Genomic DNA, 23,504 nt, shown 5'->3' with positions numbered 1-23,504 from the left:
AAATCCATACAAAGAAATCCATGGAAAGGAATCCATGGAAAGGAATCCATAGGAAGAAATCCATAGGAAGAAATCCATAGGAAGATCCCTGTTTGTTTCATATCAAACCAAAAAAAATCTCTTTTATTCCTGAGTTGCTCTTTGAGCTCATCCTTGCCAGCCAGGGATTCTGGAGACAAAAATTTGATGTCAGGTCTGGGGGTCTGACAGATTTTGGAGGGGAAGGGGGGAGCTGTGCAGGTCCCTGTCTGGTTCCATATCAGACATTGACAAAGCAATCAGTGGAATTCTTCCCCAGCACAGATTGTGCTGTAAAAGCAAAAAAAAAAAAAAACCAAAAAACCAAAAAAGCCCAGCATTGATTTGGGTTTGTAATAAGATGACGAGTCTGTAATGATCAGAGATTACAGAAATGTACTTTTCATTTCTCTGACACCATGTCAATACCTTTTCCAGCTGTTCTGAATACCCTGAGAGGTTTTATCTTAAAATCTGGGTTTGAGAAAGATAAGTGAGAGAGAAAAGGTTATTGAAACGGTGTCACTTCTAAATTCTTTTGTGTTTGATAAAATATATTTTATAAAGTGTTATAAAGTACAAAAATGGGGTCAGGGAAGCACCTTTTGCTCCACTTCAGGTTGACCTAAGCCCTGTGTTGGGTGATTTTCAGGTTTATATTGAATAAAATTTATTTTATAAAGTTTGGGTTTGGGTGATTCTCAGTTTTGTATTAAATATAAAAACTAAGCCCTGTGTTTGGGTGAATTTCTCTGCCTGTGGGGCACACAAACCCTTCCTGTCCCTCTCTTTCCCCTCTCCACCTTCTGCCCTGGAGCCCCGTGAATTTGGGGAATTTAGTTGAAATGCAGGCATTTGTTTTGTGTTCATGTCACACGTTGTTTCTGCCACAGTTGGTCTCCTTCCCCCCTCAGCCAGCAGCACACGAATAAAAGGAGCTTGTGTGAGATTTGGCTCAGCAGCCTCAGCTCTGCCCTCGCTGCCAAAGCCCTTAAAGCTGCAGCAGCCCGGGCCTTGGCAGGGCTTGCCCTCCCCTCTTCTCTTCTCTTCTCTTCTCTTCTCTTCTCTCTCTTCTCTTTCTCTTCTCTTCTCTTCTCTTCTCTTCTCTTCTCTTCTCTTCTCTTCTCTTCTCTTCTCTTCTCTTTCTCTTCTCTTCTCTTCTCTTCTCTTCTCTTCTCTTCTCTTCTCTTCTCTTCTCTTCTCTTCTCTTCTCTTCTCTTCTCTTCTCTTCTCTTCTCTTCTCTTCTCTTCTCTTCTCTTCTCTTCTCTTCTCTTCCTCTTCCCTTCCCTTCCCTTCCCTTCCCTTCCCTTCCCTTCCCTTCCCTTCCCTTCCCTTCCCTTCCCTTCCCTTCCCTTCCCTTTTCAATAAAATCCCAAATCACTTTGATTTGGAGGGTACCCTACACATCCCCCAATTCAATCCCCTCATCCATCTCCACCCCCCAAATTCCCATTTTTATTTTCATTTACAGACACAGAATGTGAAATCCCTGGAAAATGCACTCCTGGTTTGGTTTTTTTCCCCCTTAAAAAGTCCATAGCATTGAACTGCCTTTAATTAATTTTACAAGATGATAAATTGACAGCATTACAACATCAGAAAGCCCATCCAGCAGAACCTTTGTGGAATAATTTGTAAATCTGCTGCTCGTAAAATATTAAAGAAAAGCAGCGGTTAAAAGTTGAGCTTGATGCATATTGACGAGGGCTGGCCTTAAAATGGGAAAACACAGAAGGGGAAGCTGGGTTTGGGGGCAAAAAGAGGGAGCTGAGTGGGCAGGAGGGAAGTAGAAATATTTCATGGAATAAATAATTTTATATTGATTATAAATAAAATAAATAAATATATATGCTTAAATATATAGGAAATCCCATTTCTCTATTATATTTATATTTCACTATTATTATATTATATCTATATTTATAAATATAAATTATATTTTAATATAATTATAATAAATATAATTTTTTACTCATTTTTTTCCTTACAGAGCGTGCACACATCCCGAAATACTTGATTTAGATAATTCCTTCTTTAATTATTATTTTTAAATAGCGTCGTGCATAAACTTTTCATTTGGGGAAAAAACATGGGTGACCTAAATAGCAAAAACTACCTTTGATCTTGCAGAGATTGAACTGTTAGCAGGAATTAATGACTGAAAAATGAACACGTGTGGCATCCCTCCAGAGGATAACACAGAGCTCTGAATCAAAGAATCCCAGGGCAGGAGAAGCCAACTCCCCACAAAGCTGCTGGAGCTTCTCAACAAAATTGGTTGGAATTTTAAAGAGGTTCCCCAAGAGGGGAATGACCAGAGAAATGAAAATTCTCCATGGTGTGTTTGGTGCTCCTCGCTTTTTGGGGTGAATTTGAGGAGTTCCAGCCCTTGCTGGCCCATCTGAGTGATGGAAAATGTGAAATAAGAGGCAATAAATCCATCTTTGGAGGCAAGAGAGGAGGGGGATCAGCTCTGTCCCTCCAAACTTTTAAATTGGTTGGAATTTTAAAGATGGTCCCCAGGAGGGGAATGACCAGACAAATTAAAATTCTCCATGGTGTGTTGTGTGCTCCTCACTTTGGGTTCTGTGGGGGAATTTGAGGGGTCTCAGCCCTTGCTGGCTCCATCTGAGTGCTGGAAAATCTGAAATAAGAGGCAATAAATCCATCTTTGGAGGCAAGAGAGGAGGGGGATCAGCTCTGTCCCTCCAAACCTTCCCCACGGGCAGTGCCTGGACTCAGAGCTGCTGTTTGGGTGAGGAAAATGGAAAAATAAACCCTCCCCCAGGGAGGCTGGAATGCATGGCCTCGTTTTCCAGGACTTGGTGTGGATGGAATTTGGTGTTTGCTGAGCACTTTTGGAATTCTGAGTTGCTACAAACCTAAATGCTGAGTTAGAAACTCAAATTTCCGCTTTTTGCATGAAAATTTATGGTTTTTTCCCAAAATCCTGGCATCATTTCCCTCTAGGACGAGGAGAAATGGCTTTGGGTTACACCAAGGCAAGTTCAGGTTGGATTTTTATCCCCGTTTTAATATCATTAAACTTTTAACATTTTAAAAACCAAGCGGTCGGCGTTTCTCGCAGAGAGCCACCAGGAATTGCTCTGCATCTGTTCTTGCTGCTAATCCTATTACCAGCAACAGGATTAGCTCACAAACAAAGAGCTCTGCTCGTCTGCTCTGAAAATCAGACGGGGTTTGCTTTACAGGCAGCACCTCTCACACTCAGCACCTCGCCCAGCTGCTGGAATTCCCTGCACTCACACACAGATTTTTATCATTTCTGGGGGGAAAAAATATGGATCAGAATGTAGCAGTCATCCTATCTTGGTTTTGAGGGTTGTGTATTATTAAATCTGGTTCAAAATATAACTTTGCAGGATGGGAAGAGGTGATAACTTGGGTGTTATTAAATATATTTCAAAATGTAATTATTCCAACAGGCTTTCAGGATGGGAAGAGGCAATTATTTGGGTGTTCTTAAGGAGAGGACTGTCCCACGTGCCCCTGCCTTGCTCTGAGGACAAGGGTGGTGGAAGGAACCAGGTTTCCTCATCGAGTTACTCACCTGGAAAGGGTTTTAGTGATGGAGACCGGGAGGTGCCTGAGGCTCTCTCACTGCTAAATTGCTGCTAAATCCCCCTTGCACCCAGAAATCAGACAGAAACACCAAACTCCTCCAGCTTCTCCTCATCCTCTGGCCTGGCAGGGGGTTTTGAGGGTTGTGTATGATTAAATCTGGTTCAAAATATAACTTTGCAGGATGGGAAGAGGTGATAACTTGGGTGGTATTAAATATATTTCAAAATATAATTATTCCAACAGGCTTGTGGGATGGGAAGAGGCAATAATTTGGGTGTTATTAAGGAGAGGACTGTCCCACGTGCCCCTGCCTTGCTCTGAGGACAAGGGTGGCGGAAGGAACCAGATTTCCTCATCGAGTTCCTCACCTGGAAAGGGTTTTAGTGATGGAGACCGGGAGGGGCCTGGGGCTCTCTCGCTGCTAAATTGCACCCAGAAATCAGACAGAAACACCAAACTCCTCCAGCTTCTCCTCATCCCCTGGCCTGGCTGCTGGGAGGTGACGGGGAAGGGAGCAGGGAGAACATCTGTGGGCTCTCCTTGAAGGAGCTGAAGGGCGGCACAGCCCCGTTCTCTGCTCCTGTAGTCATCTCTGCAAAGCCTGGCTGGCAGCTCCTCCCTGTAGAACCCCAGCGTGTGCCAGCCAAACTTTCCATGCTGGCACCGCTCCTCGAGCTGAGTTGACAAAAGCAGGATTTGGTCAGGGCTGCTGCATCTCCTGGGTTCGATATTTCAGGGCCGTTCTTCCCTACCGCGGACGTATTTTATGAAAAATCTTTTTGTTAAGATTTTTTTTCTCTTGAGAAGCTGAGAAGCTTCAGAAGAAAAGGAAAACAATAATTATCTGCTGCTGCTGGATGCAACAGGTGCATCTTTGATTACTCTATTAATTGTTGCTAATTAATGGCCAATCACAGTCCAGCTGTCTCAGACTCTCTGAGAGTCACGAGCTTTTGTTATCATCCTTATGTATCCCTTCCAAACCTTCTGATGAAATCCTTTTATCATCCTTTTCTATTCCTTTCAAACCTTTGATGAAATCCTTTTTATCATTCTTTTCTATTCCTTTCAAACCTTCTGATGAAATCCTTCCTTCTGTTCTTTAAGTACAGATTTAGTACATCACTTTAATATAACATATATCATAAAATAATAAATCAGCCTGCTGAAACATGGAGTCAAGAGTCTCATCTCTTCCCTCGTCCTGAAACCCCTGTGAACACCAGCACACCTCCCTCCCTCACCTCCTCCCTTGCTGCTCTTCCTCCCTTTCCCTCGTGTCTTTCTTTCCTCATCACTTTCTCCTCTCAACAGAGGAAACAAAACCAAGCCCAAATCCAGCCCCGTGCACCAAGCCTGGTGTGGCAGTCACATTTTCTGGAAAAATCCCTTTGCCAGGATTTCTCTCCTGGGAAGCTGAGAAGCCTCAGAGAAAGGAAAACAATAATTATCCCATTCGTTTCTCCTGTGTTTTGCTGCTTTGGAATGTGGTTGGAGGTTGTTTGTCCACAGGTGATTGTTTGGTTGGTTGAATGTGAATTATTTTGACTCACTGGCCAATCAGGGCTGAGTGTGTCGCACAGAGCCACAGGACACCGAAATCTTTTAGAGAAAAGGAATTTATTGCCCCATTATCAGAGGAAACGAACTTCTTCCTGCCTTGCTCATCCCTGCAGACGCCGTCAGGATTCAGAGGAAGAAGCTGACACTGCCCAGGCAGAATCCTGTGTGTGAATGGAATTGATGCACCATGGATGAGGTGTGTGAATATGCAACAGGCTGGTGCTTTAAGGGTTAATCCTCTGTTAATGTGGGTCCTTTTTTGGGATTTTTTTTGCCCAGAAAGAGGAACCCGGACTGTCTGTAACTCTTTGTTTCTATTGTCTCGTATTGTCCTAATCCAAATTGTCCAAATTTTAATTACTCTAATTATATTGCTATTTTTATACCCATTTTATTACTATTAAACTTTAAAAATTTTAAAAAACAAGTGATTGGCGTTTTCCCCAGGGTTGATTTCCAGCTTTTCCCTACCCCTGGAGCTCAGCCTCCTCCCAGGAGCTGCAAACCAACAGATTTTTGGCTCTGAAATCTTCTCCCTCCAGTGATTTACACTCTGACTTAGCATTTGTCACCTGCCCGGTGACATCCTCAATCCTGGACTTAAACCCTGCCTTTGCCAAATCTTTCTTTACTGGGCTGCTCTCAGTCTCCCTTTCTACATCTCCTGAATTTTTCATGGCCTGTAAAGAAGGATTGTCTTCTGGAGTCAAAGGAGAAAGATGAATTAAAAATGAGGAGCGAGTGGAGTTGGGTTATAATAGGTCAAGTCGCTGCTTTGGGGGTTTTATTTGTGTAGAAATGTGAAATACGGCAAAGGAATTTTCACTGAGACAGCCTGGAGGAACCTGAATGTAAAGATCTCTAAACCCAAGTGCAGCACAGAGATGAGGATGTGTGAAACATTGGGGGTAAAATGTGGTTTTAACTGAAAATCAGGGCAGAATTGGCTGGGGATGCAATTGTCATTCCCAAACTAAACCAAAAAGAGGTTAAATGTTGATGTTTTACCTCTTGGCACCTCTCAGTTACTGTCAATATGTGGCACCATCAGGAGTGTGACATCCTGTGCCACAGGGATGCTCCTCCTGTTGCAAGATTTATTTTTTTTCCTTTTCCTAATGTCAAAACATTCTCAGTTTGAGAAATCCCAATAGATGAAAGGATGGGAAGATCCATATGTTTGGGGAACGTGCTGTGAAATGTAGTGGAAGGCTCTGTCTGCTTGGTACCCTCTCACAGGAGAAGATGGGGGTGAGCAAGGAGTTAACTTTGAGCCAAAAAAAAAATTTAAAAAAAAAAATTAAATGCTGCAGTTCCAACGTTCCTGAAATTTGAATGGTGTTAAATCCAACTGCCTTTGATGTAACACACCAGTGGAATTGGGAATTGAGGCCACTGGAGTTGCATGAAAAATCAGTGGACAAGGCAGAGCTGTGGAGGAGGGAGGGAGGGGACACCCAGCCCGGGATTCTGCTGGTCCTGCCTGGTGTCCAGGTAACTTTGGGGCACTCCCACCCCTGAAATCACCTGGAGACAGGCAGGTCCCTCTGTGGCCCACAGCCCCTGGGAAAGGAGGGAGTTTTGGGTCAGTTTTGGTGGATTTGGGCTCCTCAGCTCTCTGAAGTTCAGACTTGTGACTCCCCTTCCACTGACGCTCCCATTTTCGCACTTGGATGGTGGAGATAACGATGCTGGGGTTGTTTGTGAAGAGAGCTGAGATTCACAGTTTGGAATGTTTCTATCTCTGAAGGAGACATAATTAATTTCTTTCTGTCATTACGTGCAAAATTCTGCAACAGATGGACCAGTATCATTTGGCAAATAATTCACCTGACATTCCCCTCATCAATCATCAAACAATTGGTCCAGTTCTCCATTGTGAGGCCAGATTTTAATCCTGGTTTGTTCCAGGTTTCACAGCATGCTGATGGGATTGGGCTGGATCCATGGGGATGAGGGAGGGACTGGCAAAGAGAATTCCAGACTGGATTGGGTTGGAAGGGGTTGTAAAGACCCTGCTCCTTCCTCCCACTGTCCCAGGGTGCTCCAACCTGGCCTTGGGCACTGCCAGGGATCCAGGGGCAGCCCCAGCTGCTCTGGGAATTCCATCCCAGCCCCTCTCCCAATATTCCTTCCCAAAATCCCATCTAAACATGTAATCCTGGGATGATTTGGGTTGGAGGGACCCCAAAGCTCATCTGGTCCCACCATGGGTCCCACAGCTCCCACTGTCCCAGGGTGCTCCAGCCAGGCCTTGGGCATTGCCAGGGATCCAGGGGCAGCCCCAGCTGCTCTGGGAATTCCATCCCAGCCCCTCTCCACCCTCCCAGCCGGGAATCCCTTCCCAACATCCCATCCATCCCTGCCCTCTTGTAGCTTGAAGCCGTTCCCTGTGTCCTGCCCCTCCAGACCCTGGTCCAAAGTCTCTCTCCATCCATCTCTCCTGCCTCCTTGGAAGGTCACACTTTGGTCACCTGGAGCTTTTCCTCTCCAGGTTGAACTGGTGCCTTTTTGGGACTACCTAAAAACAAAGTCAGAAAAAATTAAGGGAATAAAACCCATTTTCCCAAATATTCAAATTAATATTATATGTGTTATGCCAGAATTAAAAATTCCTACCTATGAAAAATGCCTATTTTATGATTGGCTTTTCCCAAATATTTAAAATGAATATTAAATGTGTTATGTTAGCAAATATTAAAATTGATATTACATGTGTTATGCCAGAATTAAGATTTCCTACCTGTGAAAAATGCCTATTTTATGATTGGCTTTTCCCAAATATTTAAAATGAATATTCCATGCGTTATGTTAGAAAGTGATGCTGTATTAATTTTATTAAGGAGTGTGTTAAATGCAGTTTTAGGTTATAACACAATGTTAAAACATGGTTTATTTTTTAAATGGCTTTATCCCCCTTTTCCTGTTCTCTTATCTCTTTATATGGCTTGGATTCCCTATATTTAGTGGTTTAAAAGTTACTTTGTGTAATTTCCTTTTCTTTACTCCTTTGTCCCACAGCCTCTCTCTCTGCAGACCATTTTTATATTAAATCCAAAAAGAGTCCTGTGAGATAGAACAGCCTGGAACTGCCTTGTCCACCCCGTTTACCCTTCCAGAAACACAAAGCTCCTTCCTGGAAGGGGGATGAATGCCCACTCGTCGTGGAGAGGGAACAGGAATAGGACCTGGAGTGAAAACCTCGACCCCGGGGCATCTCACCTGGGCCCTGAGCTGAAAAGGAGCTGCTCCCCCACCCCACACAGGTTCCATTGTTATTCTCAAGTGCAATCCTTCTCCTACAAGAGGCTCCTTGGGCAGCTCGGGGGAAGCAGATTGATTTGGCGAGGAGCTGAGTGCCCTTGATGTCGAGGGGTGTGAAGGATGCTCAGTAACCCGGCTGGGGAGAGCTGGGATGATGAGCAGAGGCAGGGCAGGGTTTTCCTGGCGCTGCTCTTGGGGCTCCCTCCACGTGCCAGGGCTCCTGGGTGAGCTCTCTCAGCTTTCCTCATGTGGAGTTGGGTGGTCAGCCCAGGGGGTTGAGGAGGTCTCTGCCACCTTGACCTTCTGGGGATTGAGGGAAATGGGAAGATTCCAAATGGGAAGATTCCTGGGAGCAGCAGCATAAGGGGTGTAGGGGAAGAGAGAACAGGAAAACCTTGTAAATATAAGATGGAACAGGAAAGCCTTATAAATGTGATCCCCCCTTATAAATGTGATTGCCTGGCAAAAGGTTTGGAGAATATGGAAGCTATAAGTGAGATGGAAATGAAAGCAAGCTCTGAGATCCCTCAGTGACTGAACAGCTGGGAAACAATGGTGTGGCTGGCTGGAGGTGATCCCCTTTGGATGGAACAACACCCTCTGCTTGCAGGCAGCTCCAAGGGGCAGAGCAGACCCCGCTGGCTGGGCAGAAGGGGCCCAGAGAGGAGATTTTAGGGTTTAAAATGGAACAGAGTGTGGCAATGGAATGATTCTTATGGGCTGTGTGTAAATGCTGTAGGGTTTGGATCTTGGGCTGGATTGGTCAGTGAGAATTGGAATATTCAGCACAGAAGGAGATTTATGGTATTGGAACGGGAACCTCGCTCTCATCCTCTTTGCCACTCTCTTGCCTTCCCTCTCTTTACCTCTCCCTCTTTCAGTCCTGCTCTGAGCTGTGGATGACAGCTCCCAGCACCTTTGCAATAAACCCCCAATACCACAACCTGGCTTCAAAAATCTCTTGTTTCCATCCCAACCATCCTATCCTCCTGTCACTCCTACAAAGGGGTACGGTGACAAGGGGGGAAATTCTAGAAAGCCTTTCTGAGCTCCTGATCAAATGGAAACCACAGGAAAGATTCACATGTGTGGTATTCTCTCACTACAGGACATGAAATAACACGACGTGGACACGCTGCTCTTTCCAAGGTGAAACAGACTTTTTAATTTCTGACTCCAGCATTTACAGATTTCCAAAAGTGGCAGTGGGATGGCAGGTGACAGTGCCACCTCTCCAATGACACTGCACAAACCAACAGCCCATCAAATTTCCCCTCCTCCAAAAAAGAATGCAAAACAATGAGTTATTTACAGAAAGTGTGTGAGAAAATTTGTTACGAGAATGCAAACTTCAGAAGGCTCGAAAAATCTTAAAAAATCAGATCGACAGTACTCCAGGCTGTGCAGAGAAAATAATTCTATCCCACAGGGTTCTTCACTCTGTTTTTCCAGACTTACACAGTCAAGGCCAGAGAAGTGCATTGGTTCAATGCCCATTGGTCCCAAGTCACTCAGATCTGAGTATTTGGTTTCCTATTGGTTATTGATCCCTCCTCAATGGGAATTAGGTGCCCATTCTTGGTTCTCTTATTGATCTTTTCCCAGAGCAGGTGTCTCCATCACCTGGAGTGATGCTGGGGCATTGATAAAGGGTCAGTAATTGCTACCTGAAGCTCCTCAGGCCTTGCCCAGGGAACAGAGCCTCTTGAAAAATAAAAATTTTTCAGAAACAGAAAATAAATGTCCATTCCCTTCCCCCTGGGCGAACACGGATAAAAAATCCCCGATAAAATTTGTTTAAAAAATTTACAAGTTTCCTCATTTCCAACAAGAGAGGTGAGCCATGGGTGGAAACACACCCAGGGATCCAGAGGGGTTTTAATGCACCAGCCCCAGGCAGAAGTCATGAATTGTTGACAATTAAACACTTAGCACAGGAAGAGCTGGAGATAAGGACTCGGACCTGAGTGCTGCCATCAATAATTCACAGGACATTAGAGCCTCAATGTCAGAAGTTGTACCAAGCACGCCCTGACAGGGCATTAATGAAGCTGCTCCAGCCATTACACTCAAATTGCTAATTTATTCATCATTTAGAGAGGGGGGGAAAGGAAAACCCAAGGTGTGAGTCCTGCAGCCCTTGGAACAAAGCTGCAGATTCCTGAGCTGTGGATCTGTTGCATCCTTGGTCCAAATTAAGAGGGAATTAATTGGGTTTTCTGTGCTGATTAAAACTTCCCCATTTCTTCTCCTTTGGCAAATGTTCAAGTGGGTCTGTTTTCATCAGAAAATGTAAAATTAAAAAAAAAACATAAATAAAAATGTTGGGGGTGGGATTTGTGCTGCGGAGTGAAAGCTCCCTTGGTTTAGCTCAGCTCCTGGAGTTTTCTGCCTTGGAATTGATGAAATTTTCCATTAGGGCATCACAGGATTTTTAAGGCAGCAAAATCATGTCCACCTTTTGGTGGGAGTGTGGGGATTTTGAGTCAGTGGCAGAAGGAGAGCTCGTGGCTGAGCTGCTTCAGCTCCTGTGGGATCCAAGGATCTGGGAAAACACATCCCTGGAAATGGGAGCAGCTCCTGTGGACATTGCTCTGCTCCCTCCCAGATCTGGCAGGGTTTCAAATGGACCCATCCTGGAGAATGATCAACCCAAGGTGGAATAAATAACTGCACCCTTCAGCTTTTACATTTATTGGGAATAATAAATAGGAATTCCTGCTCCAGTGCTCCTGGCTGTGATGCAGATGGGGTTAACTGAGATATGGGAGAGGTATTTTCAACATCACTTATGATAATTAAGTTCTGAATCTTGTTTGAGGGAGTTGTGTGTGCTGCTGTCCGATGCAGAATAAAAATAGTGATTAATGATGATATTTTTCATATGCAAATGAATATCTGATCTATAGGTAGCGACAAATTGTCATAACAGAACAAACCAAGCAGGGGTTTTTATTCAGAAGTGAATATTTATGCAGTGTGGGTGCAGATGCAGTCTGGATGCAGATATAGGGGAGGACAGGTTGTTTTCTGTGGATTGTTTTGTGGATTATTATTTCTTTTTCAGAATGGAGTTGAACTCTTGGCCCATCCTGTGTCTGGGTGTTTTTCCTGCTCCTTCAGAGGGCTGGATCCTGGGGCTGCTGACTCCATCTGGGATGGATTGCAGGGACGAGCAGCGAGCCAGGAATGAGGAATTCCGATGGAAGGGCTGGAACCTGACCTTGAGATTTGTGCAGTTTTCATTCTTGGTACCCAGTGGGATCATCAGTGGAATCACCCCCAGAGATGTGGAACGCTGAGCTGGGAGTTCCTGGGCCACAGTGGGAAATATTTTAAACATTTAAAAATTAAATAACACACGAGGGTTGGCTCATGGCTGACTTTATAAAGCACTGCCACCATTTTGGCAGCTGAAGCTGGATTTGGGCAGGGAGCTGTTCCCCAAATAACAGATTGGGGTGTTCAGCACAGGGAGGGATGGAAATGGCACAAATATCCAAGTTTTAGGAGCAGTTCAAGCTGCTCAGAACAGCCCAGCGCTGCCCTCTGAGCATCCTGAGTGTGCTGGAGGCAGAAATGGTCCCTGTGGAATGCTGGCCCTGCCCTGAGCGTTCGATTCCTTGGAGCTTCTGGCTAAGGAGGCTCCCAGAACCAGCTCAGGGAGCTGCTGCTGCTGCCCCTGTGCCTGTTCCTGGAACCTTCCTGGGGCCAACTGGGAATGAACCCGGCACTGGGGAACTGGGAATTGACCCAGCCCTGGTGAACTGGGAGTGAAACCAGTCCTGGTGAACTGGGAATGAATCCAACCTTGGGGAGTGAACCCAGCCCTGGTGAACTGGGAATTGACCCAGCCCTGGTGAACTGGGAATGAACCCGGCACTGGTGAACTGGGAATGAATCCAACCTTGGGGAATGAACCCAGCCCTGGTGAACTGGGAATTGACCCAGCTCTGGTGAACTGGGAATGAATCCAGCCCTGGTGAACTGGGAGTGAAACCAGCCCTGGTGAACTGGGGACTGGGAATGAATCCAGCCCTGGGGAACTGGGAATTCCAGCTGTGGTGAACTGGGAATTGACCCAGCCCTGGGGAACTGGGAATGAATCCAACCTTGAGGAATGAACCCAGCCCTGGTGAACTGGGAATGAACCCAGTCCTGGTTAGCTGGAAATTGACCCAGTCCTGGTGAACTGGAAACTGGGAATGAATCCAACCTTGAGGAACGAACCCAGCCCTGGTGAACTGGGAGTGAAACCAGTCCTGGTTAACTGGGAATGAATCCAGTTCTGGTGAACTGGGAATTCCAGCTCTGGTGAACTGGGAATTGACCCAGCCCTGGTGAACTGGGAATGAACCCAGCCCAGGGGAACTGGGAATTGACCCAGCCCAGGGGAACTGGGAGGTGATACCTGAGGGGTGGCACAGCCCGGGTCCCACCCTGGTGGCTCCACAGGTGACACCTGAGGGGTGGCACAGCCCAGGTCCCACCCTGGCTCTGGAGGTGACACCTGAGGGGTGGCACAGCCCGGGTCCCACCCTGGCTCCACAGGTGACACCTGAGGGGTGGCACAGCCCGGCTCCCACCCTGGTGGCTCTGGAGGTGACACCTGAGGGATGGCACAGCCCAGGTCCCACCCTGGCTCTGGAGGTGACACCTGAGGGATGGCACAGCCCGGGTCCCACCCTGATGGCTCCAGAGGTGACACCTGAGGGATGGCACAGCCCAGGTCCCACCTTGGCTCCTGCAGGATCCCGGCTCCTGCTGCGAGAGCCACGGGAGAGGAGCTCAGGAGGAAAAAAGGTGTCACTGATTCTGCATCTCCACTTCTGCCCTCTCTATCAAAGTCAGTGTTTTTCTGGCTAAAAGGCACTTCGATTTAAAAAGGAAAAAATTACAGGCTACCAGGCAGGGGATTAACCCTGTCCCAGCCACAGCAGGACCCGGAGTGTTTACACTTGGAGTTGCTGCCTGCAGTCAAATCAAACGCCTTTTGTGGGGATGATCAGTGTGATCACAGCCCCTGCACCAAGATCTCACTTTTAACCTGCAAACCTTCCTTTTCCTGCCTCCCCTCCCCCGGGATTTCAGGGAAAAAAAAAAAAAGAAAGAAAGAAAGAAAAAAAAGAAGAACAGTTTAGAATTTGCCCAAGCCAAACACACAGGTCAGGTGGATTAGAGCAAGCTCAGGTTGGCAAATCCCAAGGGGAGCAGATGTTTTGTTCGGCGTCTCTGCCTGAAAATCCCACGCCATAAACATCCCATAATCCAGGGGAGGACGGAGGGAGCCCGGCAGGGGAGGACGGTGGGCAAGGCAATGCTGTGTCTTTAATTTTCTTTTCCGAGGGAAGCGAAGTCTGCAGAGCCATGACAGCCTCACTTGTTCAGCCTCTAATGCGCGCTGGGTTTTCTCCAGTGGAGGGCACTCGGTGCTCCACAAACTCCATCCTCGGCACCCGCCAGCGCCGGAGCATCATCGCTCTCTGGAAAGCCTCGGAATTAGACGAGAGCTGCCTCTCAGCACAGCTACAAAACACTTTAAACCCGACCAGCTAAATGGATAAACCGAGCCTGCGGGGCTGCTAAGCCGGGCTCTGGCACAGCGCGGGAGGCCCTGCGGAGGATGGATCGCGGTGCCCGGCCATGGCAAGAGGCAGCGGCAGAATGAGGGATGCGAGGCGCCGGCAGAGCTCCGCTCCTTCCTCCCAGAGAAGTTGGTTCGTCTCCATCGCCCGCTCCGGCTTTTCTCAGCGATTGCCACTTCACGCCGCCGCTTCTCTGATGACTTCCACAATGGCTCTCAGAGCTTAGAGTCCCTCCCTACCCCCCCACACTCCCCCCATCCTTCGTCCTGTCTTCCCCACCCCCAACCCCTTCCCTTATCCTTTCCCTTCCCTCATCCCCAAAAATTCTGGCTGCTCCTCTCCGGGGAACTTTGTGGGGTTCCTGGCAGGCAGGGCTGGATGGCGGCGGGGCGAGCGGCAGCGACATGAAGATGCTGATGGTTTAAAGCCGAGGAAAAAAGAGAGAGAGGCGAGGGGAAAGCCAAAAAAAATTTTACAAAGGGGGAAGAGAGAGGAGAAAACAGCTGGAGGAAGGCGAAGGAGGACGTTATTGATGACAAAAGGATGGGTGAGTGAACTTTTGTGGTTTGTTCGCTGGCACAGCTGCAGCTGCGGGGTGGATTTTGCAGCTGGATTATTCTCCGGTGGCGGCGGGAGCGGGCGGGGGGGGGCACCGGGAGCAGCAGCCAGCGGCGCATTCCGCTGTGCCAGGTGACTCACGGCACTCGCATCGCCTTTTTAGCCCTTGTCCCCCCCTCCAGGCACACACGCACACCTTTCCACCCGCAGTGGCACCCACGGGGGGGTTTTGCCCCGAGTGAGGCAGCCCAGCCCCCGTACCGCCGACCCCCGCACCTGCAGGGCACCTTTGGGGTGCGGCTGTGCCCGACCCCCCAAATCCCTGCCGGATTCCCCTCCCGAACCCCCCGGCACCGTTCGGGCTGGCGTTAACACTTTGCAGGATGTGGGGAGCGAAGGGGAGGGAGGGGGGAGTTGTTTGCATAGGTGGTTTTTGAAGAGGCTGAAAAGATGCCCCCGGTACCTCTGCTACATCCCCAGCAGACATTTGGCGGTCGGGGTTTTTTTGGAGTGTGACAGGTTTATTCCCCTCCTTCCTTCCTTCCTTCCTTCCCCCCCATCCCCAGCCCCCGAGTCTGTAACAGCCAGAACATATTTCTAGCTGGCTGCTGCTGGCAAAGAGAACGAAGGAAAAAAAAAAAAAAAAAAAAAAGAGGATTTAAATTACAAATCTGCCCATATAAGTGGAAGGCAGGGGCATTCTGGATCAGGAATTATTTTTGCAGGTTGCCCCTCGGTTTAAAATTGGATTAAAGACCTGCAGCACTGGGCTGGTTTTGTGTCTGTGTGTGACAAATAATAAAGTGATTATTTATCAAGGAGATATGAGCCCTTGAAATATTTCCTGTTGGAAGAATGCATTTTCATTCTCAGCAAGACTGCAACTCTGGAGGCAGCAGCCCTAAAATTATTCCAGGCGTGCAGATGGGTGTTGGGGGTTCTGACACCCCCTCCACGCCCTCTCATGATTATTCAGGATTCCATATATTCAATTATTACATATGTCCTCACATCCAGAGCTGCTGCTGCATGACAAACATGACATCTTAAAGGCAAACCCTCAAAATCAATCAGGGGAGGGGCATTGAGAGAAAAATATCCCCCTTGAAACTTTCTGGGTTTGCTGCTCTCTGGAAGTGTTGGGGTGGGTATTTTCATCTAATTAATTAGATTAATTCAAATTAATAACTGTTTAGGTATTCACAGCCATATGTGGATGAATTAAATGAACATGGGTTAAGGCAGTGGTTCTTTTGAAAGGAACACATCTCCTACCTTTACCTGGCACTGGGGTCCCGTGCCAGCATTCCTGGTACACTTCACTGTATGGACAAACTTTGCTTCTCTATTTCTGTGTTTTTAGGTACATAAAACTCACGAGTTTTTCTTAAACCTACTCTTAAACCCGAATCACCCAGTGCAAAAAGTAAAACCTTTGCTTAGTGCCTCATTTTCCAATAAATACAGGCTGTAAAGATGGATCAAAACTTGAGGAGAAGTAGATTTCCCTGTTTCTGAGGTAATTTGGGGGGGATGAGACCTGCAGCTGCTTTCCTTGAGGAACACGTAGGAGCAGAAGCTCTGCTCATTTCCTCTCCAGCACTCTGGAGCATCCAGCACAGTGACTTGACAAATATGTTTATTGTTCCAACCTCAGCACAGAGCACTGAGGACACCCCAGCTCCTCAGAGGGCTGGAGGGCAGGAGCACAGCCAGGAGGGGACAGGCTCCTGGAGCTCCTGGGGAGCCCTCAGGGCCATCGTGGCACTCCTCTTTCAGCTATTTCCCCACCTCAGCTGCCTTCTGAACTTGTTCATGTGCAAAGTCCCAGGATATAGGATCAGAGAATTCCTTCAGGGTTTGGCCCATGTCCTCCCACTTCCCACAGCACTCAGGATTTTCCATGCCTGGGTCTGCTCCTGGGTCAGGGGTCTCATCAGCCCCTCTGGAAATCTCAGCCCTCATTCTAGAGAAGCAGCAGACTGAACAGAGGAATCTTGCCAGACTGAATGCCAGAAAGATGGTCTCTCTAACATTCAGGGGAAACTGAACGCTCTCCAACAGGGAGGTAACAGATTCAGAGGAGCAGAAGGAAAGCAAAGGCTGGAAAGCCTCATCCCCTGCTCCTCCTCCAACAAACTGGGTGCATAAAAAACAAACAGGGGAGTCTGGTGGCGGTGGGGGCCACCAGATGAGAGATGGCCAGGCAGGCGCTCCAAGGATGGAGATCTGCACCACAAAGAGCCGAGGCAGGAGGCAAACAGGTTGTCTCCCAGATCCCCAAATCCCAGGTGGGCTCAGGCTGTCCCCAAGCCCCCAGTGACGTGGTCATATGGTCATTTATGATGTGGTGATCTGGTCATTTATCTCCAAGATTTTCCAATGGTGTGGTAACCTGGTCATTTATTTGCAAGGCTTTCCAACAGTGTGGTGATCTGATAATTTATTTGCAAGGCTTTCCAATGCCGTGGTAACCTGGTAATTTGTCTGCAAGGCTTTCCAATGGCATGGTAATCTGGTAATTTGTGTGCAAGATTTTCCAACAGCATGGTAACCTGGTCATTTATTTGCAAAGCTTTCCAACGGCATGGTAATCTGGTAATTTGTGTGCAAGGTTTTCCAACGGTGTGGTGATCTGGTCATTTATCTGCAAGGTTTTCCAACGGTGTGGTGATCTGGTCATTTATCTGCCAGCCTTTCCAACGGCCCTTTTTCCTCTCGGATCTTGCAGGTTTCCATGTGATCAAGCAGCGGGGAGGCTCCAGGGTGCTGCTGGGGCTGCTCCCGCTGGCGCTGCTGGCGGGGCTGGCGGGCGCCCAGCGAGCCTGCCCCAGGAGCTGCCGCTGCGACGGCAAGATCGTGTACTGCGAGTCGCACGCCTTCCGAGACATCCCCCACAACATCTCCAGCGGCTCCCAGGGCTTGTCCCTGCGCTACAACAGCATCCAGAAGCTGAAATCCCACCAGTTCGCTGGCCTCAACCAGCTCATATGGCTTTACCTCGACCACAACTACATCAGCTCCGTGGACGAGGACGCCTTCCAGGGGATCCGCCGGCTGAAGGAGCTGATCCTGAGCTCCAACAAAATCACCCACCTGCACAACAAGACCTTCCACCCCGTGCCCAACCTCCGCAACCTGGACCTGTCCTACAACAAGCTGCAGGTGCTGCAGGCGGAGCAGTTCAAGGGGCTCCGCAAGCTGCTGATCCTGCACCTGAGGTCCAACTCGCTGAAGACGGTGCCCATCCGCGTTTTCCAGGACTGCCGCAACCTCGACTTCCTGGATTTGGGCTACAACCGCCTGCGGAGCTTGTCCCGCAACGCCTTCGCCGGCCTGCTGAAGCTGACGGAGCTCCACTTGGAGCACAACCAGTTTTCCAAGATCAATTTTGCCCACTTCCCGCGGCTCTTCAACCTCCGCTCCATCTACCTGCAGTGGAACAGGATCCGCTCCATCAGCCAGGGGTTGACGTGGACCTGGAGTTCCTTGCACAACTTGGATTTATCGGGCAACGACATCGCGGGGGTGGAGCCCGGCACCTTCCAGTGCCTGCCCAACCTGCAGAAGCTGAACCTGGATTCCAACAAACTCACCAACATCTCCCAGGAGACCATCAACACGTGGATCTCGCTCATCTCCATCACCCTGTCCGGGAATATGTGGGAATGTACTCGAAGCATTTGCCCCCTGTTTAATTGGCTTAAGAATTTCAAGGGGAATAAGGAGAGCACCATGATCTGCGCGGGCCCCAAACACATCCAGGGCGAGAAGGTGAGCGACGCCGTGGAAACCTACAACATCTGCGCCGAAATCCAGGCGGTGCCCACCGAAAAGTCCTACCAGGCTCCCAAAACCCCCCAGAGACCCGTGTTCATCCCCAAACCCACCCTCTCCAAACTGGAAAGCCACCAGCCGACGTCGGCCGCGCCCAGCCCTTCCGCGGACATCCCGACGCCCGCGGTGGAGCCGGAATACGAGCACGTGTCCTTCCACAAGATCATCGCGGGGAGCGTGGCCCTCTTCCTCTCCGTGGCCATGATCCTGCTGGTCATCTACGTGTCCTGGAAGCGTTATCCCGCCAGCATGAAGCAGCTCCAGCAGCACACGCTGATGAAGAGGCGCAGGAAAAAGGCCCGGGAGTCAGAGAGGCAAATGAACTCCCCCTTGCAGGAATATTACGTGGACTACAAGCCAACAAACTCTGAGACCATGGATGTATCCGTTAATGGATCTGGGCCCTGCACCTACACCATCTCTGGCTCCAGGGAATGCGAGGTATGAACCATGACCCTCCTAAAACCATTTCAGCTGCTGGGAAGGAGAGGTAAATGTTCGAAGCTCTCGAGGTGTTTCTGAATGTGAGAAAGATTGATGAGATTTTGGGTTTTGGGGTTTGTGGGTTGTTTTTTTTTTTTTGCCTGCGTTGGGGTTTGCTCTGTGTTTCTCTCGTGTTAAATGACAACAGGCAGGGAAGGGATGGTGATTATTTTGAATAATTAAGACTTATTAAAAAAGCGATTAAGTTGGAGTCAACAACTGTGATAAAGGCATCTGGAGTGTTGTTCTCCTCCTGTTTGCACCCATTTGATGAGCTGTGGCTACAACCGAATCCTGTTTTTAATGAATTGGTAGATACAGAGGAGCTTAAGAGCCTTTTCTGGTTTAAAACTAAATATGGGAACCTCTTTTCTCCAGACCCCACATCACATCTTGAGGGGTTTATGAGATTTAATGGTAATGCCAGAGATTTCCTGCATTTTTGGTCTGGTTCAGGAGCGAACCAGGGGACAACAGGACTGCAGCAGGATCTTGGAGCTGTTTTCCTGGAGCCAGCAGGAACACAGAGGCTCCTCTGGACGCGAGCCTTTGTCAAACAGCACGTTTGCAAATGTCTGGGTTGGGAGAAGGGGATTCTTGGAGGGTTTAATTTCATTTCAGTGATCAGTGGAGGCTTAGACAGCCCTGCTGGAGCTGATTTCCACAATCTTCAGGCCGTGTCAGGATTTGACTCAGCAAGACAGGAAACACAATCGGGAAAAGCTCTCAGCTCACTCCTCTTCTGCTGCCCAGCTTTGCAAGGAAATTCCAAATTGCTTTGTTGCTCTCCTGCCGGTGACTCCACTGCTGTGGGTGCAGGGAATGGGTTTGCTTGGAATGCTGCTGGTGGTTTAGAGCTGGCAAAGGAGGATTTGCACAATTCCACTGCAGTCCTGGTCACTTAACCCCGCTTGTGATGTGGCACCAGGTGGACTTGGCTTCCTTGGATGTTCTACCTGGGAGTGTTCCAGGTGCCTGTTGGAGTTTATTCCCACCCCTCTGTGCAGGCTGGGGTTGGCAGTGGGGATTGTGAGCCCAGGTGCTGTGGGAGGTGTGGTGAAGACGAGCAGAGTGGGGTCTGCAGTGCTGGGATCTGGATCGTTCAAAACACAATGCTGTGAATTGAATTTTGAATTGTGAACCCAATTCTCTGACAATGTGAGAGGTTTCAGATCTGGCAGCTGAAGTCCTCAGGTGGTTTTGGACTGTGGATTTTGAGGGGAAGGAAGAAAAATGCAGTGATTTGGGCTTGCTTTCTCTGGAGCAGTGTTGGCTCCAGAACAGAAAACCACTTGCCACGTCCCTGCCATTGCCCCAGGAAAATGCAGAATGAAGGTGTGAGCTTTGCTTTGTTCACTGCTACCAGCACAAGTGGAAAATGAGTGATGCTCAAGTTATTTTGAATCCCCCCTGGCTGCCACAAAGGGCATTAATCTGGCTGGGAAGGCTCTGGCCCCTTCACACCCCTGAAGTTTCATCAGCTTGACTAAAATGTCGTTTAATTTGGTGGGAAACAGATGAATGTGCACGTGGTGACTGAGGACCCAGGAAATGCATTTTGGGTCACAGAAGGCAGGCACGATGTTTGGGAGGCTGGATTTTGGGTAATTCAGGCAATTAGAAGGTTCCAGAGCCCTGCCAGGCGCTGTTCCACGGGGTCAGCCAGGTGGAATTCCCACAGGTGGCTGTTACACACAGCATCAAACACCAGGGGACCCCAGCTCACCTGGCTGCCAGGTGCTGTGGCAGCACCAGAATGGTTCCTGGGTTTTAATTCGGATTAAATTACACTGGTGACAACTTTACAGGGCTGTGGTGTAAACCAGACTGGGCAGGACACCCCAGAGCTGGGTCTGACAGGTCACCCCATGTCCTTATCAAACATCCAGCGGCTCTTTGCACACTAATAAAATCTAGAGAATAATGAAGACTTCATGAGGTGGAAAGCAGATCATTGAAGGCACATGTAGCAACCCAAAGCCCCCACTGAAATCCTGTCTTCAGCTTGGATTTGACATTCTGCGTCTCCATAGCTACAAGGTTCCACTTGTAAAAGGAGAGATATTCGTTGTACAGCACTTAAAAATGGTTAAAAAAAAAAAATCCCTCGTAGAGTCTTCAGCAGTGGAAGGGGTTTGTGTTTGGTGAGAAAAAAAAAAAAATAGGAAATGGAACCTCTCTTTATTTCCTAATTTACAAAACTATTATTGTGTGCAGGTGTGATGCAGCTCAGGCCCATCCTCCCCCGGGGCTGCCTGGCTCATTCCCTGTGCTCAGCCTCAGGTTTCTCCCAAAAATAGAAAGCCTCAGAGGGGAGAGGAGTGCCTGGATACCTGTGTGAGGGCAGGCAGGCTCCAGGACTCATGGATTGATTGATTTTACCTCTTTTAGCCATTTTTTCCAAAGCATTTTCTGCTTTCATGCGTTCATCCCCCGTGCCTGGGGGCAGAGGAGGGTCCAGGAATGGATTGGTTTTGGGAAAGGGTGATGGATCAGTTCCCTTTAAGTGGGAGAGGGAAGGGATGTCTGACCAGACACTGCTGTGGGTGCTGGGGTGGGGTTTGGGGTCGGGTGAGCAGAGCTGGGATCATTTGGGGTGTGGAAGCATCCGGCTCACCTCATCCACAAAACACTGATTTTCCATGGCAGAAGCGGCCTGGGAATGATGCACTGAGGCATTTCCACAGCTCTTCTCTCCACAGCAGCTCCAGGGATGGTGCTGCTTTAAAATTCTATGAGGTTTGGAGCATCCAGCAGAGGCCCAGAGGTGAGAGCTGCTCTGTGGGGCTGCTTTTCCCAGTCCCTGCTCCAGGAATGATTCCCTGTGCTGGGGGGAGAGAGCCAAAGGCAGGCTGGCTGCAGACAGGAGTGACTTTGGCAGCAGAGGGATTATAATCACTGACACCTGGGCTCTCTGCTCAGCCTCTTGGCAGGGCTTGCTCAAATAACTGGATGCTCCCAATTTGGGCTCTGGCCATGCAGGCAGCAGAGTGCTGCTCGCTCAGCCTGGGATCTGCTTTGTGCATCTCCCTCCCTCTCGCTTTCCCATTTATTTTGTGCGTTCGCTGGAGGTCTGGAAGCTGTAAAAAGGGATTTCACAAAGCCAGCTGTGGTAGTCTGTGTTTCATGCACATCACACTCACAGAATAGCTGCGAGCTGGGAAGGTGCTGTGGGCAGAAGGAAAATGTTCCTGTCTCCTGGAAGGTCACTGCTGTCCCCTTTCCCAGGCTGGCAGGGACAAAACAAACAACAGGCAGACAGGTGAACAGCTTTTCTGTGTGAACTGAGCACTGTGAGGTCGCTTTTTACACCTCTCCTCTCCGTGTCTGGCCGTACCCCGCGGATAAACAGGCACCTGCTCACACTCAGGGACAGCTCTGCTGGGTGAGAACAGGGCTGGGTGTCGCTTGTGTTCACAGCTTCTAAACCAGACACCAGCATCGCCTTCAGCTGGGATGCTGCTCCTTCCCCTCTCCCCATTGGGAGGAGAATTCCTTTATCCTGTGCATCTGTAAAGGAATTAAACCTGGGCAGGCTTGGTGGGCTGCTGCAGACCTTCTCCTGAGCCTCACCGAAGGAAAATGTTGACGTTTTTGTTATTTATTTATTAAACATCGCGGTGCTGACACGCTGGTTTTAGTATTTATTTATTTATTTATTTATTTATTTATTTATTTATTTATTTATTTGTTAAACGCCGTGGTGCTGCTTGGAAGAAGAGGATAAACCAGAATAGTTTCCATCTCCAGAGAGGGTTTAGGGTGAGTGGTTTTCCAGTCTAGGATGAGTGGTTTTCCAGTTTAGGGTGAGTGTTTTTCCACCCCATCCAACATTCCAGAGATGGGGCAGTTTTTACCCCTCTGAGCCTTTCTTTGCCCTTGGCATCGCAAATACAGCCCCAGCCCAAGGGGAGGCGTGCTGGAGAGACACCAGTGCTGCAGCAAAGTGCAGAGGGGCAAAATTTCCCTGGGCTCAGCACTTGTGAAGTGTGAGAGTTCCCAAAGACGTTCCCAAAATGGACTGGCCGCCTTTCCGGCGGAGCTGAGCCAGCTGTGCCTCCTGCAGCAATTGAGGGCTGCAGATTTGGAAAGGAAATGCAGGAGGATGTGGAACACTTCTCAAACTCTCACTCGCTGCTTCCTCTGGCGCCTGGCTGAGACAGGAACTCAGCAGGAATTGGGGCTGGGGATCCAGGTGGTGCTGAGACCTCGGGAGTGGATTGCAGGATTAACCAGGGCTGTGTTCATGGTTTGCTCTGCTCCTGGCCATTCCTCTGGAACATCCACCCCTAGCAGAAGGCACCTGCAGGCTTCAAATCCCTTGGGATTGTGGTTCAGGGCCCCAGCTTTCCCTGGATTTGCTCCTGGTGCCACTGGAATTCTCCGTCTGGCCTGGTGGGAGCTGCCAGCACTTATGGAGCAGGAGGTTCTTTGTAATTTTTATTTTCCCCCATGCAAACTGTGGTTAACATTTTCCTTTCTGTTACTTGGGTGTTGATCCAATCAAGAAGCAATTGATGGTGAAATATGGAAGAAGTGGGATTTTCCTTTATGTTGCTTGGGTGTTAATCCATTTAAAAAACAATAGATGGTGAAAGAAGGCAAGAATT

General features: G+C 48.6%; 1 protein-coding gene across 1 annotated transcript in view; it reads left to right on the top strand.

Moving 5' to 3' along the window:
- Nucleotides 1-14,074: 14,074 nt before the first annotated feature.
- The window catches only part of LRRTM4 (leucine rich repeat transmembrane neuronal 4), a gene marked incomplete at both ends in the record, with an annotated part of 122,360 nt that continues 112,930 nt past the window's right edge, over nucleotides 14,075-23,504 (top strand). The window contains 2 exons of the mRNA XM_084221727.1: nucleotides 14,075-14,144; nucleotides 17,306-18,852. Coding sequence (XP_084077853.1) covers nucleotides 14,075-14,144; nucleotides 17,306-18,852 — 1,617 coding nt within the window. The remainder of the gene's footprint in view (nucleotides 14,145-17,305; nucleotides 18,853-23,504) is intronic.

This window comes from Fringilla coelebs (assembly GCF_963513975.1).
Source record: "Fringilla coelebs genome assembly, chromosome: 26".
Taxonomy (NCBI): Eukaryota; Metazoa; Chordata; class Aves; order Passeriformes; family Fringillidae; genus Fringilla; species Fringilla coelebs.
This window is presented reverse-complemented; position numbering and strand designations above follow the sequence as displayed.